Raw genomic sequence first — 24679 nt, 5'->3', positions numbered from 1 at the left:
TCTTATATCCAATTTTTAATCTAGCAGGCAAAAGATGAAGGCAGTAACATGTAAGAAAGAGGACATCCATCAGTTTAGTAACTGTGCATATTAGCTCTGGGTGTGAAATTCTTAATCTCACCTCCAAAATGTAGAGAAGATGCAAAAACATATAATGCACTGCTTTTAGACCCTACAGACTGGACAGAAAGAAATGTTCTTCCAACTATCTTGCATTCTTAGAGACCCACACCACCTTGCACTTCTGGTGTCCATCCTTCCCTTAATCTTTCTGCTTAGAGTTCCTTCTAGTTTTCTACATGTATATACACTCCCCTGCCCAGCTCCCCATCTGGCCCCTGCCACACAATTCACTTATTCAACAGTTATTGAGTGCCCTCTGTGTGTCACGCATTGTGGTAAGTTCTAGGTGTAATAAGAGGCATTAACTGAATTTGCATCACTTTGCTATTTTTAAAAAATTAACTTAATAAATGATAAAGCACTTCAAAGATATCTACATTTTTAATAGGTGAGTTGGCAGAATTTCTTATTTGGCTGCTTCTCAATGGGCTGAATTTCATAAGCCATTCCATATTTCAGAAAAAAAAATTCTTTGCTATAGCATAGTAATGATTTGGTCAGTCTATTTTTTTATATGTAGGCATATACAGTATACCTTTCCCCTCAATTTATGGAAAATGAACTAATGCTGACCAAGATATATTTTTATTGAAAAGCATTATAAAATAGTTTTAGAAATAAGAGGAAGGTAATGTTTTACATTATTTCTTCTATTATGAATTTTTTATACTTTGTGCCAGAATTTACTTCCCATAACTATTCTTGCTTTATTTGGAATATTTTATATTGGATTGTGACATTATTGAATATTAGTGTTTAATTTAGATGAGCTTAATAAACTGCTAATCTGAGAACAATGGTCTTTCCCTTGCTTTTTAGACCTTTCTTCTGAACATGCTTATTTATGTACAATGTGGAAATCTGATCCTGTTCTCTTCCAATCAGCCAACAGCTCTTTTTGTACCTCTTCTGGTAGTTCATAGAAAACTTCAGGATCAACATCAGAAGGAAAGGTAATTTTCTCAGCAGAATCTTGCTCTATATTTTCTGCAAGTCCTTCAGGATGAGACGCTGTTGCTGGTGGTTGCTTATGGCTATCTGATGTGAGGTTTTTGGAGAAAAGCTGCTCACTCTGCAAATTTGGAAATGAATGGAAAACAGACACAGTGGGGTTTGTATTTGAAAAGTGGAATCCTTGAGATTCTGTAGGTCCTTGACTCATTCGTTCATCTTTTAAACTATTGTCTAGATAATGTGAATAATCCTTTTGGCTAGACAGGTAAGAGGAACTATTGCTATTTAAGCCTGAGGTTCCAGGTTCACATGGAGATAACGACGGTATCTGTTTGCTATTAGATAAATGATCTCTAGAACTTAAGGGACTATTTTGCATTTGTTTTGTAGAAAAGAAAGATAATACTCCTCTAGAGGCATGTAATGGACAACTCAAACTTCCTTTCCCTTGAACTTTTTCTCTAGATTTTCCAGACAGGATTTCTTCTTGAATATCTACTGGAAGCTGCTTAAAGACTTCTTGGTCAATACCCTCAGGAAGTGAGCAGGGTAGAAATTCATCACTGTTTTTATCTTTAGAAAAATTTAGAGTATCTAGTGGAGACTCCCCAGTTCTTGTACTTTCAATTCTTCCAGTTGGTAGGAAATCACAATTTGTTTCTTTGTCTTTGGAAAAATCCTCCATATGAGTATCTTTCATTTTCTAGAACACAAGGATAACATAATAATTTAGATATCTAACATCTTTAAATATTCATGCTGCTAAAGTGTGAATATACCTATTATCTGACCAATGTTTTTCTATCCTACTCAATAACTTCAATCCTTCTGGCCAATTCCCAACAGCTAGAGATGACTAATCCACCACAATTAGTCACACTATTGTGTGGATCTTTACTCACTATTTCAGGCAGAGATTCCTTCCTAGACAGCTCTGAGCCAGAAGATAAGTATTCATTTAGAGACCTGGAAAGGATCTTAACAATCATGTATGCAAACTTCCAATTCTGTGGATAAAAGAATGATGGCCTAGAAAAGGAAATGACTCACTGAGCGGTATCTAAATACTTAGATATATTATACAAGGTGTCCCAAAAAAATGTATACACACTTTAACAGCTGATAGCTCAATTTTGAAAATGAAAGGTATTTTAATAAACGCTGACTTTATAATTATTCTAAGTGTGTGTATACATTTTTCAGAACGCCCTACTTGTATAAATATATATAGACAGGCTTATCTGTATGTGTGCATAGAACATCAAGGACTAGTTTTCTGAAAATCCTTATTCTAAATTGTAACATTTAACAGAAAGGAGAAAAAAAACTTCTTCGGTAAAAATCCAACAACATTATTAAGATATAACACTTTTTTAAAAATTAAATTTACTGGAGTGACATTGGTTGGTAAGATTATATAGGTTTCAAGTGTAAATTCTGTGATACATCATCTATATACTGAATTGTGTGCTCACTACCCAAAGTCACATCTTCTTCCATCACTATATATTTGACCCCCTTTTACTACCCCTTTTATATATACATGAAATAAAAATTTAAAAGCACCTTCAATTCTAAGTTGTATTTTTTTTGCTCTTAAAAAATTTCTCTAATTTTATTGAAATGTAATTGACAGATAAAAATTCTACATATTTAAGGTATACAATGTGATGTTGATTACTTTAATCAGGTTAATCCACATATCCATCACCTCACATTATTTACCACTGTGTGTGTTTGGGGGGGGTAAGAACACAATATCTATTCTTATAGAAAATTTCAAGTATTCAATACATTATTATTAATTATAATCACCATGTTGTACGTTAGAGCTCTAGAACTTTTTTATTAGCATAACTGAAACTCAATACTCTTTTGGGGGGGCAATTTTACATAAGGGATCTCCTTTTCTTTTTTAAACTTATCTTTATTGTTGAAAGTATTACAGATATATTTTTATGTAAAACTTTTCACTTAAATTTTTAAGCAGCATAAAAATGTACACACAGTCAAATATAACTCAGGAAACAACAACACAATAACTTCAAAAAAGTTAAAGAAGTGATTCGTGTCATTGTATTTATTGAGCACCTTTTGTGTGCCAGACACACACAAGGCACTTTCACTTATATTTACCTCTCTAATACCACTGTAAATTAAAGACCTTTAATTCTCATTCTACAGATTAAAAAGTAAAAAGTCAACACTTTTTTAAAATTTCAGTTAATAAATGGAATAAAATTGGTCAGAGAAAAAAAGTAATTTGAAGAGGACACTAATTCATTATTTCTATAATACTATTCTGTTCTCATTTTAATCTTAAATGTAAATAAAATATTACTAAAAGTATACTGATTAAATAATAAAAAATAAAGAAAATAAAACACTTTTGAATTAATTGTAGGTATGCACAATTTACTAGAAGATGATATTTTTAAAAAAGAATCCCACATTTAGTAAATACAGGTTTGCCAAATGATCATACACAGGGCTTTGTTTTAGTCATGTGAAAATATGCCTGACCTTTGCCTCTACTGCCACACTCTTATTTCTATAATTGTAAAACGAGCAGTCATATTCTATCAATACTGCTATCCAAATTCAATTTAATTTAAAAACCAAGAAAATTTAAATACTTTAACAAAACACTGAGGAAGTGCTGGTAGGTTATGTATAAATTAACAGACAAAATAATTTGATTTCCAGTGTCTGAAAATACTTTCATATTTATGAGCTAATCATCATATTCCTGTATATGGTTATAAATGTTTCAATACTTCCAAAACAGGGAATCTCTATAATGATTTTCTCTTTTACCCAGTGATGCTTATGCTTTTTTCTTGATCACAATACAGTATACTTAAGGCTGGCAACTATAATATGATAAGTATTAAATACATGTAAGTCATTCAAAAAATATAACCCAAACTCTAAATTGTATCAGTTAAACACAAACTGAGATTTGTAATTTAACTACACAAATCCAATAACACTGTACTTACAAAACTGCGTTTGCCAGAGCGTGAAGTTGTTGATAGTGATGGTGTTAAATAATAATCAATAGTCCCTTTCTTAGCAGTATTTAGTGACTTAAGGTTGCAGAAGCACACACTTAAAAGGGTTAGGTGAAATGGCATCTTCACATTCACCATGTTGCGAAAAAGTTTCATAAGTATATCAACCATTGGTGTCATCGCATCATAACTTCCTAAATAAAATGTTTAAGAAGACAGCATCTAAACACATTATATAATAATTAAGAGCTTAATCTAATTTAAATTAAAATCCTAAACAGATATCATTAGGACTTCTTGACAGTATATATAAAACTAGGACATCTCAATGCTGATACTAAATGCAAATGAGTAAAAGTTTTGAAAAGATTTGAAATATGAGATATTGGTCATGGTAGAGTGATGACATCAGAAAATCTCCCCCTGTGCTATGCTCTCATGTCGATGTTTCTCTCTTTTAACCCTTCCTCTCTCTAAAATTCAATAAACTATTCTTTTTTTTTTTTTTAATATATCTTTATTGGTTTCAGAGAGGAAAGGACAGGGAGAGGGAGAGATAGAAACATCAATGATGAGAGAGTCACTGATCCGCTGCCTCCTGCACGCCCCCGACTGGGGATCGAGCCTACAACCGGGGCATGTGCCCTGACTGGGAATCGAACCCCGATCGCCTGGATCCTAGGTCGACGCTCAACCGCTGAGCCACGCCCAGCCGGGCGCATTAGGTTTATTTTAAGAATAGTTTAGCATGGCTCAGCGGTTGAGCGTCGACCTAGGATCCAGGCGATCGGGGTTCGATTCCCAGTCAGGGCACATGCCCCGGTTGTGGGCTCATCATTGATGTTTCTCTCTCTCTCTCTCTCTCTCTCTCTCTCTCCTTTCCTCTCTCTGGAATCAATAAAGATATATTTTTAAAAAAAAATTTTTTTTTTTAAATAAAAATAAACCTAATGCAAGCAGAAAGAAGAAAACAACAACGAATCAGAGCAGAAATAAAAAAAAATAGAAAGTATAAAAGCAGAGAGAACAATGACAACAAAAGTTGAATCTTAAAAAAGATCAACAAAATTGGCAAACCTTTGCTAGAATGACAAAGGAAAAAAGAGAATACACAAGTTACCAAAATCAGGAATGAATGAGGAACATCACTACACCTCATTTCTTCCCTCAGAAGAATTATAAGGAAATATTAACAACTTCGTGACAACAGATTAGACAATTTGGATGAAATGCACGCATATTTCTAAAAGATACAACATACTGAAGCAGACTCAAAATAAACAGAAACTCTGGATAAACATATAACAAACAGAGAAATCAAATTCCTACTTTAAAATCTTTCTACAAACAAAAGCCCAGGACAATGAAGAGCCAAAACAATTTGGAAAAATTAACGCTGGAGACCTTACACCACCTCATTTCACAACTTACAACGAAGTAGTAAGATGGTAGAACTGATATAAGGATAAATGTATAGGTCAATGCAGTAAGAATGTCCTCAAAACACACTTTTACATTTATGGTTAATTAGGTTTTGGCAAAGGTACAATGACAGCTCAATGGGGAAAGAATAGTCTTTTCAACAAATTCTGCTAGAACAAATGGATACCTACATACAAAATAGTAAATTAAGGCCCTTACCTTACACCACACATAAAAATTACTCAAAGTGGATCTAAATTTAAAGCTGAAAACTTAATATTTTTAAAAGAAAACATAAGAAGTAAGATCTGTGACCTTTGATTTTGGCAAAGAATTTTTAGATATAACACTACAAGCACTATCCATAAAAGAAAATACAAACACAATGAAATACCACTATACAGCCACAAGAACGACTATCATATAAGAAACTTATAGTACTAAATATCAGTAAGAATATGAAAAAACTGGAATGCTCATACACTGTTGCTGAGGATGTAAAATGTTATGTTCACTTTGGAAAAAGTTGGCAGTGTCTTGGAGTTCAACTTACCATACAATCCAGCAGTTTCACTTCTTGTAACCCACACCCAGGATAAACAAAAGCATACATCCACCCAATGACTTGCCAGTGTCATTTTTCATAATAGCGAAAAAATTGGAAACAATCTAAATGCTCATAAAGAAGTTATCTCATGCCATATAATGATAGTTTTGTTTTCTCTGAACTTGGGAAACATTCTTAACTGAGTCTTTACTTTTATAATCTATTAAAAAACAACAAAGTTTTTCTTGTGAAAATTTCTGATAAAGGGATTTAATAGCTCACTAACTCCCTGTGAAGACCCTCTACCTATGGATTGTATTTCTAATTCAAAGTTTGCTTTTTTAAGAGTCCAACCTGCCAATTAAATTATTAGGAAATTAGTCCATACCTGTCCCTAACTTCTGAATTATGTGGGATGGAATAGGGCACTGACGACTCTCACGGCTACAGTGCTTCCCAGATGAATACCGACGGATTATTAATCTCATTGTATGTGGCTTCCTTCCATCTTGGCATACTCTAAAAATAACGAGAAAAGGGAAACAAGCAATTTGAAAAAATATTACCTAAAGATTTTAAAAAGCGTCTAATCCACAATCTATCTAAGGGTGTCAGATTTAGCAACTATAACAATTATAAACACAGTTGATAACTAGGCAGTAAGCAATAAAGGTCCCTGAAGAGCCCAAATAAATTTTGTAGTCTACATAACAAAGCTCTAAAATTTTAAGTGCAAGGCTCTCAGGCCTCACTCAAAATTGAGTGCTATCAGAAAAAGAACAGAAATAAGACATAATTATAACAAGCCATTTTATAATCCAAGTCCAAAAAATAAAAGCAAAATATTAAAATCAGCACAAAATTAAAGAAACAGAGAATCATTCACTGACAGAAGCAAATATATGAAGTGACAAATTTTTTACACATATTTTAAAAATACAAGATTACAAAAGAAAAAAAATTAATATGATTATTTTTGTCAAAGAGCACTCCTCCCCCAAACAGACCCAAGAGAGCCAGGAGTAATACCACCACTACGTGGCGTATTACAGCAATAACTTGAAAGACCAATTATATACTATACTTAGGAAGATAAGTATATTTACATGTATTTTAAAAAGTGTTCCAAGAACCCTGGCTGGGTAGCTCAGCTGGTTACAGTGCCAAGGTTGCAGGTTTAATCCCTGGTCAGGGCACATACAATAATCAACCAATGAGTACATAAATAAGTGGAACGACATTTCAATGTTTCTTTTTCCCTTTCTCTCTCTCAAATCAACAAGTAAAAAATTTTTTTTAAAAAGTGTTCCATTCAAATGGTCTTGGTTTTGGGGTTAAAAACAAAGTTTTAATGATATAGAAAATTCACTTAAAAAGCAGAAAATCTAATTAGGAAAAAAACAGGTCATTAAAGAATAGCATTTTCCTTTTTATATGTACGGCAATGCATTTAAAATCACAAATACAAAATACAAATACTGTACACTTAAACATACTCAAATTGAAAATTTTGAATTAGAAAATTTAGATTTTTATAGTAAATAATTTTTTCTTTTACTGCTTTATCACAAAATTTCTTGATTGCTGCTTCACTAAAGTAATAAATATCTTAAATAGTTCCTGTAAACCTGTTACTAGATTAAGTATCTTCCAGTTAAACTTATTTAAGTCATTATGCAATTCAAAGACAATGATGTGGCTCCTATAATTAATTAAAACATACTAGAAAAAGTTTATATTCTAAGCAATCTTAAACTATTGCCCAGATATTGGATTAAAAGTTAGATGATTTTATACTTCTTACATACCTAGAGTGTCGTCATGTTCTCTAGAATGAAAATACATTCACACACGATTATTTTTTGCTGGTCGCTTAAACAGTATTACACCTCAACCACTGAAATAAAGGACCGTGGCACAGGAAAGGCAATGGCAAGCAGAGATGAGGACAGTGGTTAATAGTTGGTACTCCACAGGTTTAGAGCACCTATTCTCACTTCTGGGTTGATTCTTAAAGAAGAAAACCTATAAAGTTTATAATTCTTGTCATTTTCCTATGGGCGGAACTATTACCAATGACAAGGCTTTTCATATTAGACTTATATTTAGTTGCTACAAAGCAGATGTCTCTGTTTCACAAGCACTTTCACAGCCCAGCCTGAGTCATATCACTGGAGCTGGGTCATACAGTTGGCCTCAGTTGCATGCAGCAAATGAAGAGCTGCATGGCTTTGCTCAGGACAGGAGAATCACACTGCATGTAACAATAAAGTTGTAGGAAATTTCACTTCATCAGTTTCTGATACTTCAAGTCATCCAAAAACCTTTTTCTCTAGTCAGCTAGCCACTCAGGCATCATTACAGAAACACACCTATCCAAAACTGTTAGATCCCTGACATCATTTTGAGAAATCAAAGAAATGAGAAGAAAAGAGATAATACTCTTACGGAGCATTGAAAATAAATATATGATGGCAAAGGAGCATCAGAAACATGTCTTGTTCCATTTATGCCATGCTATTTGTATAGTCATAATCCCAACAGACACTGCTCATGTACTTACAGACCAGTTAGCCTGCACATACCCATAATCACTCTCACTGTTCACAAATAGCCCCATTTAGCTATTCTTTTGTCTGACTCAATTTTCTTGGACATAGTCTATGGCAAAGGAGATTTAATGGTTCTTCTGCTTTCTCCATCTTTGTTGCTCTTAGTAACTACCTATCCTCAACCATTATAAATTTATAGGTGTAAGGATTCTAGAGATATTCATAAAACCCCCTTAGGTAACTATCAGCAACTTAACATCCATAATATAACCACAATGTTACTAAAAACCAATGGAACTAGATGGATTAAATTTAGTTAAGAGCATCTGTTACTACCTTTGCAATAGTTTATAAAGAAATTTAGTAATAAATGATCTACAATTACACTGTTTAGACTCCAGTTAATCTGTAGGTTCCAAGACAAAACATTTAGTATTCTTTCCATATACTATGTACAGAATATATAGGATATGGCAAACAGAAAATCACCTGTTCAAAAGACTAGAAAGTAATTCTTCGATCTTACTTTTAGCTTCAACTTCTGATGAACATTTTCTAAGTGACTCTTCTTCACTGAAGGACTACCAAAGAAGCACAAATAAGAATTACTGTAAACCCAAATAAGCATATCCAATTATCAGTGTATATGTCAAGTAAATCAACACATTCTTGACTAACTTACCTCTTGTGCTTAGTATGAGTCATTTAGTTCACTTTTATACTAACTCTTTTTATCTACAAGTTACTGGACTCCACTAGAAAGTGCACTATATGTCAAGAAAATTATAAAGCTCTAGCAGCAACTCCAAGCTTTACTGTATAATTACAGCTAGGCTCTTAATCTCCTAAGACTTGAATTTGATCTTGGGTAAGTTATTTAAACTTTCAAAAGTACAGTATCCTCACCTTAAAAAAACAATGAGGGAAGGGGACAGAGGAAAACGTACAAACAATAGAACCTACCTCAAAGGTTTGTGAAAATTAAAGGGGCTAATGTATATAAAGTACTTAGTAAAGTGCTTGTCACATAAAAAAATAATCGATGTGAACTGGGCAATTATACTTTTCTCCATTTCCTAAATCATTAAACTACTCTAAAACTAAGACTTTTTAAAAAATTAAAATATTTTGACTCATATATGTAATATAGGCTATGGCTAACTTGAGATTTAAATACTAATTCTTAGATTCAATTTAAGAATACTTTTAATCTATTATAATAAATTAGCCTCCTCATAGGAAAGGGATCATATACTAACCTAACAAGCAAACTAGAATAATAAAAACAGCAATAAACTAGAAATCTTTATCTCAATTACTGTGACAACCACTATTCAAGTAAAATCATTATCATGCACCTGAGGTGGTCCTGAGGGTGTTACAGGAGAGTTATCCTCTCCAAAACTGAGCTGCTGGATACGCTGAGCAACTGAAAGTCCTAATTCCTTTTCTAATATTTTGGATGAAAAGGTTTGAAGATCATGCACACTACTGATACCCAGAGCTTCAAGGCGTTTGGTAGTTTTATAGCCAATACCTAAACAAAAAGAAAGGCATAATGTGTTACAATAGTTTTTCTCCTTAAAATAAAGCTAATTAAAATATTATAACTACTATATCAACCATATCTTTAAATTCCATAATTAATATTTTGCTAAGATCAAACTTTATTAAAAATTAGATTTTTCTTCGCAGATTGTTCTGCTCAAAGCCTGTGAGTTACATGAACCACTTTGAAAACCTAACAGCCCTAATGTACCTAATAAAATATAATGAATACAAAGACAACCGATAAATTCGGTCTTGATAAAACGAAATGTTTACCTGTTATACACCACTGTGGAAGTACTCAAGAATCACGGTGATAATTCATGTAAAGAACAACTGTCACTAGGCAATTAAAATTAATTAGCATGCACTTATTAGCTAACATAACTGATTTCTATACACAACATGACACATATCTGGCAATATTTACCATCTGAATACAACTAAGAGCCAGAAAACAAACCAAAAAAAAGTACTCTCATTAGCAAAACTCGTATCATAAAGTTTTGTGCAGGAAAACTCAGTCATATTTTATCACAGGAAAAATGCTCAATTTAGGGCCTCTTTACTCCTCTCACTTTTAAAAAATTAATTCTACAGTTATCTGGTTTCCTTGAAGAGTAAAAGAAATAAATCAAAGGCGATGGGTGTGTAGGGGAAATTATTAAAGTAGAATGACAGATATTTTCACAGCTGTAATAAGAGGGTTGGCAAGCTGGCAATAAGGAAGGAAAGAGAAAGCCTGTAAAAAAAAAACCACAACAACAACAAATACAGTAATTCAAAAAGTAATGCCAAGTAATGGTGTTAAATATCAGTATACAGTCCTCAACGTATTACAACCTGACACAGTAATTGTTCCTCAGAACACAGACTCAGGTCATTCAAAAGGTTACAACTGTATTACTTAAGGAAGGCAGGGCAGTGTGTAACACATTTGGGCATCACATAACCATGGGTTAAAAATGTGAAGTTATGACATCTAAAGGTTAAGTTTCAGTTGTCTTAGAAATTCACTTCCATAGAATTCTATTATAACATCTTTATCCCCAACAATGCCATAGAAATGAAGTTTAACATATCCATTATTGATAGTCTATAAAAGCGTAAGTATTTGATCTTCAATGATACAAACATGCCTCATGACCTGAACAGCACACTGAACCCTTCAAGAAAATCAGTTTCCTCATCTTTAAAATAAAAACTAAGCCTAAATACTTTGAAAGGTCCTGTGTAGCCCTAACATTTTATATATAATCCCCAAAATAGAGTTAGTAAAAGACCAACTCACCTCTTTAGATTCAATATACAGTATAAGAGTATGAACCAGGGATTGGAAATAAAGGACTATATGCTTCCAGGTTATAACTTTCATCATCATATTCAAACTACACAAAAGTAGATGAAACTAGAGAAAAGTACTTTTATATATTTCCTCATACAGATTTACCTCCAGAAAACATTAGGTTGTTTAGTTTTCTCCAAATGCCAAGTACATAGGCTCTAAGAATAATTACATGTATCTATATAATTTTTTAAATTAAAGAAATACAATATATACTTTTCAAATATATTTGTCTTACCAGGCATTTCCTTTATGTGTTTCAAACTATGAATGAGATCTTGAGAACTTTCAGGTAATAAGACTGTTTGTTGATTTGGTTTAAAGATGCCAGAAACTAATTTTGCCAGTAGTTTATTGGAAGCCACTCCAGCACAGCCAGTGAGACCCAGCTGATTGTACATGGCTTCCCGCATCTCTGCTGCAATCTGAGATCCCACAAGCAGTCTGATGTGCAAGACATCATGCAGGTTTATAGCTATAAAAACAGCCAATGTCATTAAAAGTCACCACAAAAAAACTTAATTTCCTTTTTTACAAATAAGTTTTAAAAGGGTAACTGAGTTTATTTATTTAACCTATATTCAACGCCCCCACCACCACCATCATACTGCCAACCCACTTAACTAATCTGTTTCGTTCTTCACCGGAATTTTGTAAAGTAAATAACCAAGGGAAGTGAACTCCAAGGGACTGTGAGAGAGAATGCACAGGAGTGCTTAATGATGAATAGATTATGAAAATTGACCTCTCATAAAAAATTCCTACTGACATTGGTAAAATTTTTATTCATGTTTACTTGTAAGCATAAAAGTATCTTATTACATTAATAAGAAAGCAAACATTACAGTTTTAAATATCTGAATCTAAACTTAACACACTAGCTATACGAAAATTTTAGATCTGTCCATATTTAAGAGATCCTTTATGAAAAGTGTAGGGAAATTATCTAGAAACAAATTTTCTTAGGTGTGAAAATGGCATTACAGTTATATGAGACAATCCTTATCCTCAGGAGTATTTAAAAATGAAGTATCATATCTGCAATTTACTTTCAAATGGCTCATCAATCATGTCAACCAATCATTAAAGAGCAAGATAAAGCAAATGTGGAAAAATGGTAGCAACAGATATATCAACAAGGAGAGTATAATGAGTGTTCTCACTGTATTATATTTTGTCAATTTTTCTGTATGTTTAAAAATTTTTTAACATAATCTTGTGGGGAGGAGGAAGAATTCATGAAGAATTAGACATTTTCTTTTTAAGATATAAAACCTAGCTCTCTGTACTATGTTCTATCCAAAGTCTGAGTTTGCTTTAAAAATTACATAGAAATATATCTGCAATCTTCTTGCTACTTAGTCTTTGTGACAAGAGACCACAGATACAAAAGACAGGGAAAGCTTCATGTCTTCTTCTAGAAGAGAATTTTAGGTCCCCCCTCCCTTTTCTTTAATAAGGGAGATGGAGAACTAGATGGGAGAGTGATCATCAGCTCTCAAAAAAGAGGGATAAGAGGAAGCATGTGCTGAGACCCAGGAGCAGGATGGTCAGGGCCAAGTCTTTTTTTTCTTTTTTTAATATATTTTTATTGATTTCAGAGAGAGGACAGGAGAGGGAGAGAGAGAGATAGAAACATCAATGACGAGAGAGTCATTGATCGAGCCCGCAACCTGGCCATGTGCCCTGACCGGGAATCGAACCCCGATCGCCTGGATCCTAGGTTGAAGCCACGCCTGGCCGGGCAGGGCCAAGTCTTACACAAAAGCAGAGTAGCCTGTTCTCTATGTGGTATGATGTGGAAGTCACCAGCAGTCACAAGATGTTTCAAAGTCTAATTGCAAAGTCACTAGAGCTTATTGCAGCTTATTTTCAAATGCAAATATCCCTGGAAATACCACCAGTCATTTAAACTTTAACATGAGAAGGAGATGAACCATTCTGCTTTCATGCTAAGAGATGGCAAAGATTATCTGAACTAATTAACTAGGAGCTTACAAAAGATGGAAGGTGGGCCTGGGCAAGCTTCCACAAGGGTTAACTGGGGAAGTCAGGGGGCAACAGGAGGGTCTTGGTGCCTTGGGGGAATAGAAGCAAGAGGCAACAAAGTTAAATTTAGTCTACCTCAAAAGGTTGCTTAAAGATAGTTTTAAGAGAATCAAAAATTATTCTAAAAAGCATATTATCAAGCCAGCTCCTCTAAATTAAGGATGACTTAAGAGAGGTATGACACTTAAATAATATTGGACAGACTGTGTCAGAGAAATGAAAAGTGCACAGAGCATTGAGCTACATAAGCAACACCTAATTTTAGTCATCTTAGATTATTAAATTTGGCTATACCTCCTACAAAAGCCATAACATTTTTAGAAAGTCAATTAATTCACTGAACTCACAGAATATTAAGCTAAAGAATGTATAGGCATAATCCATAGACACAGACGACAGTACAGTGGTGATGGGCGAAGGGGGGGCTTAGGTGCAGGAAGGCAAGGGGGGGGTGTAATGGGGACATCTGTAACAGTATCAACAATAAAAAATAAATAAAAAGTAAAAAAACAGAAGGTATTCCAGAAAAGAAATAAGAAAAAAGAAATGTATATACTTTAAAATACTTAATAGATAAGAAACCACTTACACTGATTATTGTACACATGACCAAACACAGTCAGTGCTGAAAGTTCATCACTCTGAAGCTGCTGTAGTCTCTTCTCAACCACTTCTGTTAGATCCACAAAATTTTCATCAAATCCAAGTCTCTCGACAACTGGACTAAATTCCTCCAATAACTCTAAATTTAAATAATATTGGAGCACAGATGTAACTAAGGTTATAACTAGAATAAATTGAACTATTTTATGCTTACCTCAAATATGTTGTTAAAGGTTTTACATATATTCACAGTTCCACAATACATTTAATAAAGTCCTCAGTTAACTGGGATTTTTTCCCCTGCATCACATTTTGAGTGAAGACAACATTTTTCCAACAAAATAAATCCAAAAATGATATTCCCTGGGCAGATACTCATAGCAGTAGATTTAGCTCAATCTCCTATACTTACAATTTCTGTATTTGTAGTACATTAAATATCAATGCTTATAGTTAATTATGATCTTGAAGCAGTAGGTCAAAGAATAAATTATAGTCTGCCTAGAAAAGTAAAAACAAGTAATAATGTATTCTAGCTATATTTTCCACAGGAGTTTTTAAAGGCAAAACAAAACAAAATTTATAATTTCCAATTGTTACTGAGCCAAAAAGAAAACTTACTTAATTTTCAAAATATACAATTCAATGTTTTAATTAGTCATTTCCCCAGCTTATTCCTCAAGGGCAGAGATGGACCATAATTTACATGAATTTCAATGTCTGGCATCTAGCACAAAACCTAGTCCTTAAGTAAAATGTTCACTAAATTTAACTGAACCAAGATTTGATATCAATTCAACAGGACCATCAACTCTCATTTTTAGGATTAATACTAATAACTTTGAAATCACTGAAAAATTTCATTTCTCTCTGTATTACCTATTGATACCAGATGGATGGCAGAAAACATTTACTATTTTTTTCACATGAGGTAAATCTTTACCATCTGAGAATAGCTAACACTCTCATATATACTAGCAATATGTTGGGAACAAAATCAAGTGCAACATATAGCAGTATTCAAAATTTTAAATGCAAATTACCTCTGATCTAGCAATTAACCTCTTTCTTACCTTATGGATATCCCCCAAAAAGTATGCCAACATTTCCATATGAAAATGTCTACTGAAGCATATATTAGTAAGAGCAAAAAGTTGCTAACAGCCTAATAATCCATTACTATCAGGGAAACCATAAAATTTATCATTCAAAACAAGACCTTTTTTTTAAATAAAACGAGCTGCTATTTAAAAATATGCAGGGGCATTAGGCATAAAGTGGGACATACTATATTCATACCACTCTAGAGGACTGGTTAAATAAGTATGAAACAAAACGCAATGGAATACTGCAGGCATTAAAAACAATGAGGAGCTATATGAATGACAAGAACAAAGGCAAGATGCACAATTCTATGTATCATGTAATTTCTTCTGTGTACACTAAAAATCAACTTAATATCAGACACACACAATTTTGCATAGATGCACAAGTGCTATTTTGAGAGTGTAGTATTGTACCGCCTCTTCCCCTACAGAAGGTAACTAGTATTAAAAACTTAGTATATATCCTCTCATGTGTCTATTCTTGTTCATGTACACACATATACATATATATGAGGGAGGGTTTGTGCTATTGTTTTATACAAATGGAAAAATGTGTTACACTTTTTTGCATCTTAGCTCTTGCTCACTCAACAACTAACAATGTATATATCTGAGTTCTCATCCTGATGACCATTTGTTTTCATTCCATGCTTACCAATCAGGAATCATGATGCAATATTCATTTTTGTAAGCATGTCCATACAATTTCTTAAATTCCCAGAGGCTGTATCACTGGGTTAAAGAATATAATATGTAACTTTAACTTCAAAAAAAGTTTCTACATTGCTTTTTCAAAAAGGCTGTAATACTTTGTTTCTACTTTTTCTCACATTATTTTTTGCAAGTCTGATGGATATAAAATAGTATCTTACTAATTCAAATTTCCTTAGCCAATAATGAATTTAAGTTTCTTTTTTTCAAGATAATTATTGGACCTTGTGTTTGCCTTTTTTGTCAACTGCCTATTAATATTCTTTGTCCATTTTTCTTGAGTATTTTTTTCCTGTTAATTTGTTACCACTTTTGGTTATTATACTTAACCCTTTCACCTGAAAACTGCTACAAATAACCCAACTAACATCAATGCATTAGCCTATAGTATATTTCTTCATAATTCATTTAAACTAAAAATTAAAAATATTTGGCTTTCTTTAGTATATCTTCCCATTTTCTCACTGTTAAATTTTGTTTTACATTTTTTCCTATATTTACATGACACCGGTCATGACAGACTTCAAACTCCTTCTAACTTTACATTTTTTGTCAATATTACTTATATAGTCATCCTCATAAATATTTTAAAAAGTGGGTAAGACCCAAAATAAAGTTATTAGCAAAAAGGAACTGACTTATGGCATTTTACATTTATTTAAAAATTCATGTAATGAATAGGCATCCTATATAAAAAGTAATGCTAAAATAACGTTGCCTATAATCTGTACCTGTAACCTTATATGACATCTCTCTGTAACGAGTCAAGTCTTCTCCATTAACTAACACCAGCTGTGGACACTTTTCTTTTGCATCTCTAACATTCATAAGTTTCTTTACTCCAAATTCCCTAGCTTCATAGTTGCAGGTAACCACCAAATATTTCTGTTGAACGCCTATAAGAAATAAATATTTTATGAGAAAACTGAGAATTAAAGAAACATCTTAAAAATATAACTTACTAATTCCATCTTATAACTGTAAGTTGTAATTCAATCTGTTTTGATAAAAATAAAACGCTAGCCCGACTGGTGTAGCTCAGTGGTTGAGTGTCGGCCCATGTACCAGGAGGTACTGGTTTGATTTCTGGTTAGGACACATGCCCAGGTTGTAGGCTCAATCCCCAGTAGGAGGCATGCAGGAGGCAGCTGATAGATGTTTCTATCACTTTATTCCTCTCCCTCTCTAAAAAACCAGTAAAAACATATTTTAAAAAAATAATAAAAATAAAAAGCTTTATCTCAGTTAAAAAATATAACATCCATTCATCAAAGTTCCATAAGTAAAATTTAACAGAAATTACCACAAATCAATATATTCTATGAAGTCTTCACCAAAAAGACACATATAAAATTGTTCTGGAATTCCTTTTCAGACAATACAAAACCAGAATAATCTATACTGAATTAACTCTATACAATTCTATATATAACTCCAGACCATGTTTTACCAAAAAATAAAGCAGATAAAAAGTAATTGAGTACAATTACTGGTTACTGCTAGAAAAACTCACGGATCTTCTGAGTAACTGTCCAATGAATATAAAGCAATGCTCTGTTACAAGTGCCAACCTATAGCAATTTTCAGGGATCTCTCCCAATAAATGTTCTAATTATTAAACTACTATTTCTAGAAATCTGCAGAAAAGATTAAACAGTGAGGAGGCATACTGAGCGCCCTCCTTGTCAAATGATTAAATTATGATCTACAGAATGTATAAAAATTCTAGTTGACTGGTGGCTTAAGATAGCTAAAATTTGCTATTCTCTTTAAGCAAGTTGACTAGTTTACCACTATAAAAGTAATGTTCACCTAAAACATGTAAACACAAACATGTAGAAGAAAAAAAGGTTATATTCATTCCCATAATGTAAGACATGTTTCTAAAACTTTAATATAAATAAGGCAAAGAAAGATTATTTCACATAAAGATTTTTGACATATCAGATTATGCCCCAAAATAGAATCACTGGGTCAAAAATAGTAAGATTCATTAGTGAACTACATACAAATTTAGATTGACAAATTTAGATTGGTAAATTTTTAAATGCAGAATTAAATAATATGGAATCACTACTATGTCACCAGCCCGAGTTATGTAGTCATATATTTGAGTATAAATAAAAAACTATTTTGCTTTCTCCTAGAAACTTTCAGCAACACACTTCTCACTTCCCAACTATCATTTATTCCTGTCTTAAATACTCAATGTCTTTTTATTAAGCATTATCTACAGAGCACCTTGTGTTACAATGCTACCAATTGAAATGCCTTCAGGAGAAAACTTAGGTCCCCTAATCCTAACTCCTTGACACCCTCAGGAAAGTTTAAAGATTCTACACCAACCTTGGCAGACCAAAAACTTAGTTCTTCAGTAAATCAACTAGGCTGGGTTGAATTAGGATTTATCAAAACCAAACTAAGCACAAGAGGGTAGCAGCAAGTGAACCAAAACTGCTCTTTATGCTTATACTAAAAGGTAAATCCTTACTACATTTATAAAAGAAATTTGGGTGAATTTACTTTTTCCGATTTAAGATATAACAAAAATGTTAAAATGAGCTAACATGTTAAAAGAGAATCCTCAAAGTAAAACTTCTTTTCACCTTGTATTTAAAAAGATATTTGTGTTTTTATGGAAAGTATGCTATATATGCCTTAGTATTTACGATTCTGTTCAAACTATTTTGTCAGACGTTACACAAATCAAGAGTTGATTTCAAAAAGGGGAGGACAGATGAAAACTTCTATTAAAATGTAATAAAAAGAGGATGTTTTGAGATAAGAGGGTTGTAAAATTTCAAACATGGAGAAAAAAACGAAAAGTTTATTATGGGCTTTCTGTTCATCTATTCAGTTGTTTACACTACTTGTGTCAAATTCATCATTTATTAAATGAGGCTTATAAAGTTTACACCTGGTAGTGAAGCAAATATTCTGTCTATAAAGCACCTTAAGAAACTGCTTCCAAAACCTTTCTTAATGGTTAACACATCAGAACACAATAAACATAATAAACGAGTGCTAATCCTACCATACAACAAAAACACCATCAACGTTCAAAATTACCTAAAGGTTTGCCCTTCAGTTCCGGATTTGAGATCATTTCTACTTGTGCATAAAAGCAATCCAGATCCACGTGTACTATGACTCTGGATGAAGAGCTTCCTGCTGGCACCACCTGATCATGAACTGGTGCACAATATGCAAAGAAATACAAAAATATATTCAGGCTGCTTATCATCTCTGAGCAATGGCCAGTTCCTTAAAACATGGTAACTGAGAAAAAGAGAATGCAGAGTGATTTTTAAAGCTTTTCCCTGGATTTATTGTATCTGTCAAAGCACCTAAAAATTACAGGCATAAGAGCAACTCCTCCTACAGCAGGGTCATCGGTCCTGTTCACTTAGCATTTCTTTGTCTCATAAAGTAATAAATTTCGGGGGGGGGGGGAATCTTGATCAATAATGAAAGATGCAAGAGGCAATCCTCTCACTTGGAAGTTGATAGTAAAATTTAGGTAAACAGGAAGGGGCAGAAAAGTTTAAACACTGATTCCAAACAACTTAAAAACTATTCTAAGTTGGCATGTCCTTACATTTTAAAAAATCAGAAACAGGAAACTGCAGAAGACAGAACTATGGGTTTCAGGGGACTGACTATATTTAGCTCCCATATGAAAGGGTTATGATTCAGCGCTGAATCACCAGTACCTGTAACAGTGCCCGGGCATACAATCGACTACCAATAAATGCTAAGTTGCAAGAATGAGTCAATATTTCTTGGATTTTTAAAAAGTAGCTCATGTCTTGGGGAATGGGGAGGTGGGGATGGAGACACGAGAAAGATGAGATTCCAGCTGTTAACACCAGTTTAAAAATAAGGCCAGTGAAATGCAATACGATATTCTGGTTTGGATCCTGGAACAGGAAAAAAAAAAAAAAAAAATTTATATAGTGGGAAAAAACTAGTAAAATGTGAATAAAGCTTGTCCTTTAGTTAACAGTATATGCCAATGATAATTTATTAGTGTTGACAAATACACCATGGTGATGGAAATAACATTAGGGGAAACTATCTCTCCCACCTCTGTAAATCTAAAATTTAAAAGTTAAAAAAAAAGGGGGGGGGGGGGGAGAGCCCAGGGCTCGGGCGATACAAGGTAAAGCGGAGGCTGGAAGGGGTTCCCCGCAGAGGCGATCCCCGCACACGGGCCTCGGCCTCCGTTCGAGCCCGGCCGCGCCTTCCAGGCCTAAGGCCGGGCCGCACCCCCTGCCTGGGCCACACGGCTCCCCGCTTCTGAGCGTCAAACCGCCGGGCGCCTCTTGGGCTCCCACTGGGCCCTTCGAGGGGCTACTACACTTACACCCTCGACTAACGCACTGACGCGCCTCCCGACTCCCCCTGGGCGAAGCGCCCCCTGTCCTAGTCTCCGCCACAGAGCGCCAGGCAGCGCGGGGCCGCCCTCCCCGCAGAGCCAGGAAGACGAAAGTAACCCAGCGGGGCGGGGACGGTCGCACCCCAACGGCCGCCGCCACCGCCCGGGGCGTCCGCCCGCCCCGCCCTTCTCGTGTACACCAGGAGAGGCCGCCAGGCTCCTCCGGCCCCGGCGCACCCCGCCAGCCGCCTGACACCCCCGCCTCCGCGCGTTCCATGGCCCGAGCCGCGTCCTCCGCCTCGGCGCAGCCGCCTTCCTCCTCCGGCTCCACCCCCAGCTCCGCCATCCCGCGGCGGCCAACCGCAGCGCAGCTTCCGGCGGCTTCCGCCCGGTCTCCAGGGAAACCGTGGGCCGAGCGGCTCGCGCCTGCGCAGCCTCGGCCGACTCGCCAGTGGCCCGGATGGAAGCGCGGGCCGGGAATCGTGTGGGTCCACGTGCGGAGGCTTCCTGCCCCGGGTCGAGGCCGGAAGTGAGGGGTTGCCGCCCCAAAGCGCGCATTTTTTTCTCGAGCTCTGCGCTGCTAGTCAAGGTTGTCGTTACCCGGAGGACGGCCTGTTCGCCCCATCGATTGCTAGGAAAGTCAATAACCGTTAGACACCAAGCGATTTATGGTGATGGGGGGGGTGGGGAAAGGGTGAAAATTACGGTAATAACAAGGCAGCCATATAAACTAATATGATTAGAAAGTATGTTAAAGTGCATTGCATTTTGTTCGTTTTATGAGTCAACGAAACTGTGCCAAACTGGGCCCCTGAATTTTTAATCATCTAAACTGAATAGAATTTTAATACGTGAGTTTTGGAGTCAGATAAAATCTCTAATAGAGACCCATCAACTTGCTGTGTGACTTTGGGCACCCTGTGTAACTACTCTGAGCCTCGGTTTCTCCACTGTAAAAGAAATAAAGCCCTGCCCTGGTCCAGTGGCTCGGTTGGTGGAGCGTGCCCACCAGAGGGTTTCAGCGGGTCCCGGTCAGGGCACGAACCCGGGTTCAGGTTCCGTCCCTGGTGGGGCCCATTCAGGAGGCACCCGGTCATGTTTCTCCCTCTCTCTTCTTCTCTCTCTAAAATCAAGAAACATATCCTTGGGTAGGAATTTTTTAAAATAATAAAAGTGAAAGCCTGCCCGCCGGGGGGTGGCTCAGCGGTTGAGCATCGACCTAGGATCCCGGTTCGATTCCCATCAGGGCACAGGCCGGGGCTGCGGGCTCGATGCCCAGCAGGGGGCGTGCGGGAGGCAGCCGATCAAGGACTCATCATGGATGTTTCTCTCTCTGCCTCTCCCTTCCTCTCTCTGAAATCAATAGACATATATTTTTTTAAAAAATCCTTAGAATAAAGGAGTAACGAAATGAAAATTAGCATATACTTTAAAATTGCAATGTCTATAACACACCTGCCTTCTCCTAGATGTCTTGTGTGCCTGTGTGTGCGTGTGTGTGTTTCCTCCAACAGAGGCAATTTGGAAATTTCTCTGTGTGTGCATACATATATACATATATTCAAACACATATGTTGTCCTTTTCACAGGATCCTGCTCTTACAAATAGGATGTGAGAACCTCCAGAACACCTTTAAAGGCCGTGTGGATAGATCCATAAAGGAGAAGAAATAGCAGGCAGAGCCGGGACTCCGTGGTTTGGAGACCAGGTCTTCCTCTTAGACCTCTGGACCAGTTCCCTAAAAGCCTCCAGTCTAGGACCTAAGAGACTCATTAAAGCCCTGCTGCTTTCCCTGTGAATGCTGTTTGATACGTCTAGATAAAGAGCTTTTGAATTAAGTGCCTTCTTGGCCACTAAGTGCTTCTTGGGCTATATTCAAGGGTCCAATTACTTGTAGAAAACAGTGGTGTGTGTTTTTTTTAATTCCTCCATGTTGCGAATTATCCAAACCATGGAAATACCATGGCAGATTAAAACTGGTCCTTTGTGAGATCCTTATGCTCACAACACTCAACAGCCTCAGGAAAAATGAGTCAGCATGAAAAAGCAACACACATAATAAAGCCCTCCTTAGTTTCATTTATTTACCTGTTAAGTGTCAAACCGAAGAGTGGCTTTTAATTTAGTAGAAGAATAGGCACGTAGAACCTGGACAACCCTAGGGGAGGGAGCAGGGCTGGCTTTATGAGTGTGTGACCTAGGCAGGAACACAGAGCCCCATGCTGAGGAGGGCCCCACGTTTGGTTTAATGTTCTGCTTTAGTCATCTTGAAATTCTTAATAGTTGAACAAGGGAGGCTGCGTTTCCATTTTGCACTGGACCTTGCAAATTATTTAGCCAGTGCCAGGAAGAGAAGTGGCATAGAAAATGACAATTACAGAAGACCTGCATGTCAGGCACAGGGCTCAGAGCTTAAAACAGATCCTTTTATTCAATATGCCACAGACAATAGATATCGTCATTCTCATTTTACCAAAGAAAAAATAGGCCAGCAGAGCCTAAGCTGCTTAACTCAAGGTTATGACTCTAGTAATGATAGATCCACTTTTCAGTTTTCCATAGAAGAGAATTCATTAATAAGGTTTCTTCCATGAAGGGAATCATCCCCTCTGCCCATTTCCATTGGTGCTTGAAACACGAGACAACCTGGAGTAGGGAGAATTAACACCCCTCAAATATATTAAAAAGCATAGAAATAAAACTCGTAGAAGCTAATATGTGTTGTTTTGTTGTGGGATGAATTAGGGAAAGTAGGGGGCTTTTTGGTTCATTTATTTTTTTTAATTCTATAACCTTCCTCCAGTTTAATTAATAGGCTCTAATCTAAGATAATTTTAGGAAATATTTTAAAGCTGGATCATAATTGTATAAGTGCAAAAACAATTGCAAGGCAGAAGACTGTGAGGGTATTTAGGGCGTCTGTATTTCATGTTGGTAGGTCGCTAGGTAGGTAGAGGTTGTCCATGGGATCAAAGGAACAATTTGAATTGGCAAACGCACAAAGAGCTTGGTGGGGTTTTTTTCATTTTGTTTTATTTTTTAAATATATATCATTATTGATTTCAGAGAGAGGAAGGGAGAGGGAGAGGGAGAGTTGAAACATCAATGATGAGAGAGTCATTGATCGGCTGCCTCCTGCATGCCCCCGACAGCGGATCGAGCCCACAACCCAGGCCTGTGCCCTGACCGGGACTCGAACTCCGATCTCCCGGATCCTAGGTCTATGCTCAGCCACTGAGCCACGCCCAGCCAGACAGAGCTTGGTTTTGTAAGGTCTTTGGCCTAGTTGCAGTGGTTCTCAATCGGGGTCAGTTTTGTTCCTTAGGAGACATTTGGCAGTATCTTGAACATACCTTTGGTGATCACATTGGGGAACTGAGCTCTGCACTGCTGGCACCCAGTGGGTGGAGGCCAGAGATGTTGAATAGGCTACAATGCACAGGACAGCCCTTCCTTCACTGTAAAAAATTATTGAACCCAAAGTGTCAATGGGGCCAAGGTTGGGGTGCTCTGGCCTAGTAGTGTTTATGCCACCCTGCTCCCCATTCCCTAAATTCCTCCTCAGCTTAAGGTCCCCAGTTGTAATAAAGAATTGGTCTTCAGATATGTGTTTTTAATTATAAATGACATTTTTTAGAGAAAGAAGTATATAAGAGAGGGAGACAAGTGTTATTTAATTGCTTTTCACTGTGGGAATCTACATTCTGAGACTAAAAAGCAAACGAATGCATTTGCGAGAAGAGATTTAAGAAAAATATGCACATGTTTATGGAGCGTGTGAGTTGCCCGTAGGGGTGAAAGGCTAATGAGTCAGAAGTAATTTATAAGGCTTAGACGCAAAACCCAGAAAGCACAGGAAGGCTTCGGATGGTGGAAAGCAAACTATAATTACGATACGCTGTTGTACAATGTACATGTCATGCAGTATTTAATAACTTTCATCCAAGGATATGAAACCCTTTGCATAAAAACTTCAATTGTCCTGAAGAACCTCCCTCCCTCCCTAAGCCCCCCTCTTTCCCCCTCTCTCCCCCCTCCCTCTCCCACTCCCGCTCCCGCTCTCGCTCTCACGCTTGCTCTCCTCTCTTTCTCACCAAAGCTGCAGTTTCAAGCTTCTCGGTGCAACCTAAAAATATTTGCTGCACACCGTGTGATTGTGGCTAACAGAAGGTGTAGGAAGCTGGAGTTTTTCTAACAGTCAGCTCCTCTTTGCTTTGACCTTTTTGTGGTTCTGTAGTTCTGATGAAAAGCCTGCCTAGTCACTTTAGTATTGACATTTAAAATGTTGCTTGTCAAGGTGTACTCAGTAGAATTTGCCTCATCATT

At 36.1% G+C, this 24679-nt stretch overlaps 1 protein-coding gene across 2 annotated transcripts; it reads right to left on the bottom strand.

The window, feature by feature from the left end:
* Window positions 1–485: 485 nt before the first annotated feature.
* POLI (DNA polymerase iota) lies at window positions 486–20698 on the bottom strand. 2 transcript variants are annotated; one of them, XM_087819102.1, is made up of 10 exons: window positions 20590–20698; window positions 19044–19166; window positions 16706–16870; window positions 14144–14296; window positions 11744–11980; window positions 9971–10149; window positions 9102–9193; window positions 6449–6579; window positions 4080–4285; window positions 486–1780 (listed from the first exon to the last, which is right to left on the bottom strand). In XM_087819102.1, exons 1-10 carry the CDS (start codon window positions 20696–20698, stop codon window positions 962–964), a joined length of 2214 nt encoding a protein of 737 aa, XP_087675228.1. In that variant the 3' UTR covers window positions 486–961. The 2 variants fall into 2 exon arrangements, with proteins under 2 accessions (XP_087675228.1, XP_087675229.1); XM_087819103.1 differs by lacking the exon at window positions 20590–20698 and adding an exon at window positions 19688–19730.
* Between the last annotated feature and the right edge of the window lie 3981 nt (window positions 20699–24679).

The sequence above is a fragment of the Miniopterus natalensis genome, chromosome 7 (genome assembly GCF_054644295.1).
Source record: "Miniopterus natalensis isolate mMinNat1 chromosome 7, mMinNat1.hap1, whole genome shotgun sequence".
Classification (NCBI taxonomy): Eukaryota; Metazoa; Chordata; class Mammalia; order Chiroptera; family Miniopteridae; genus Miniopterus; species Miniopterus natalensis.
Note: the sequence above shows the minus strand (reverse complement) of the source record. Positions and strands in the feature narration are given on the sequence as shown.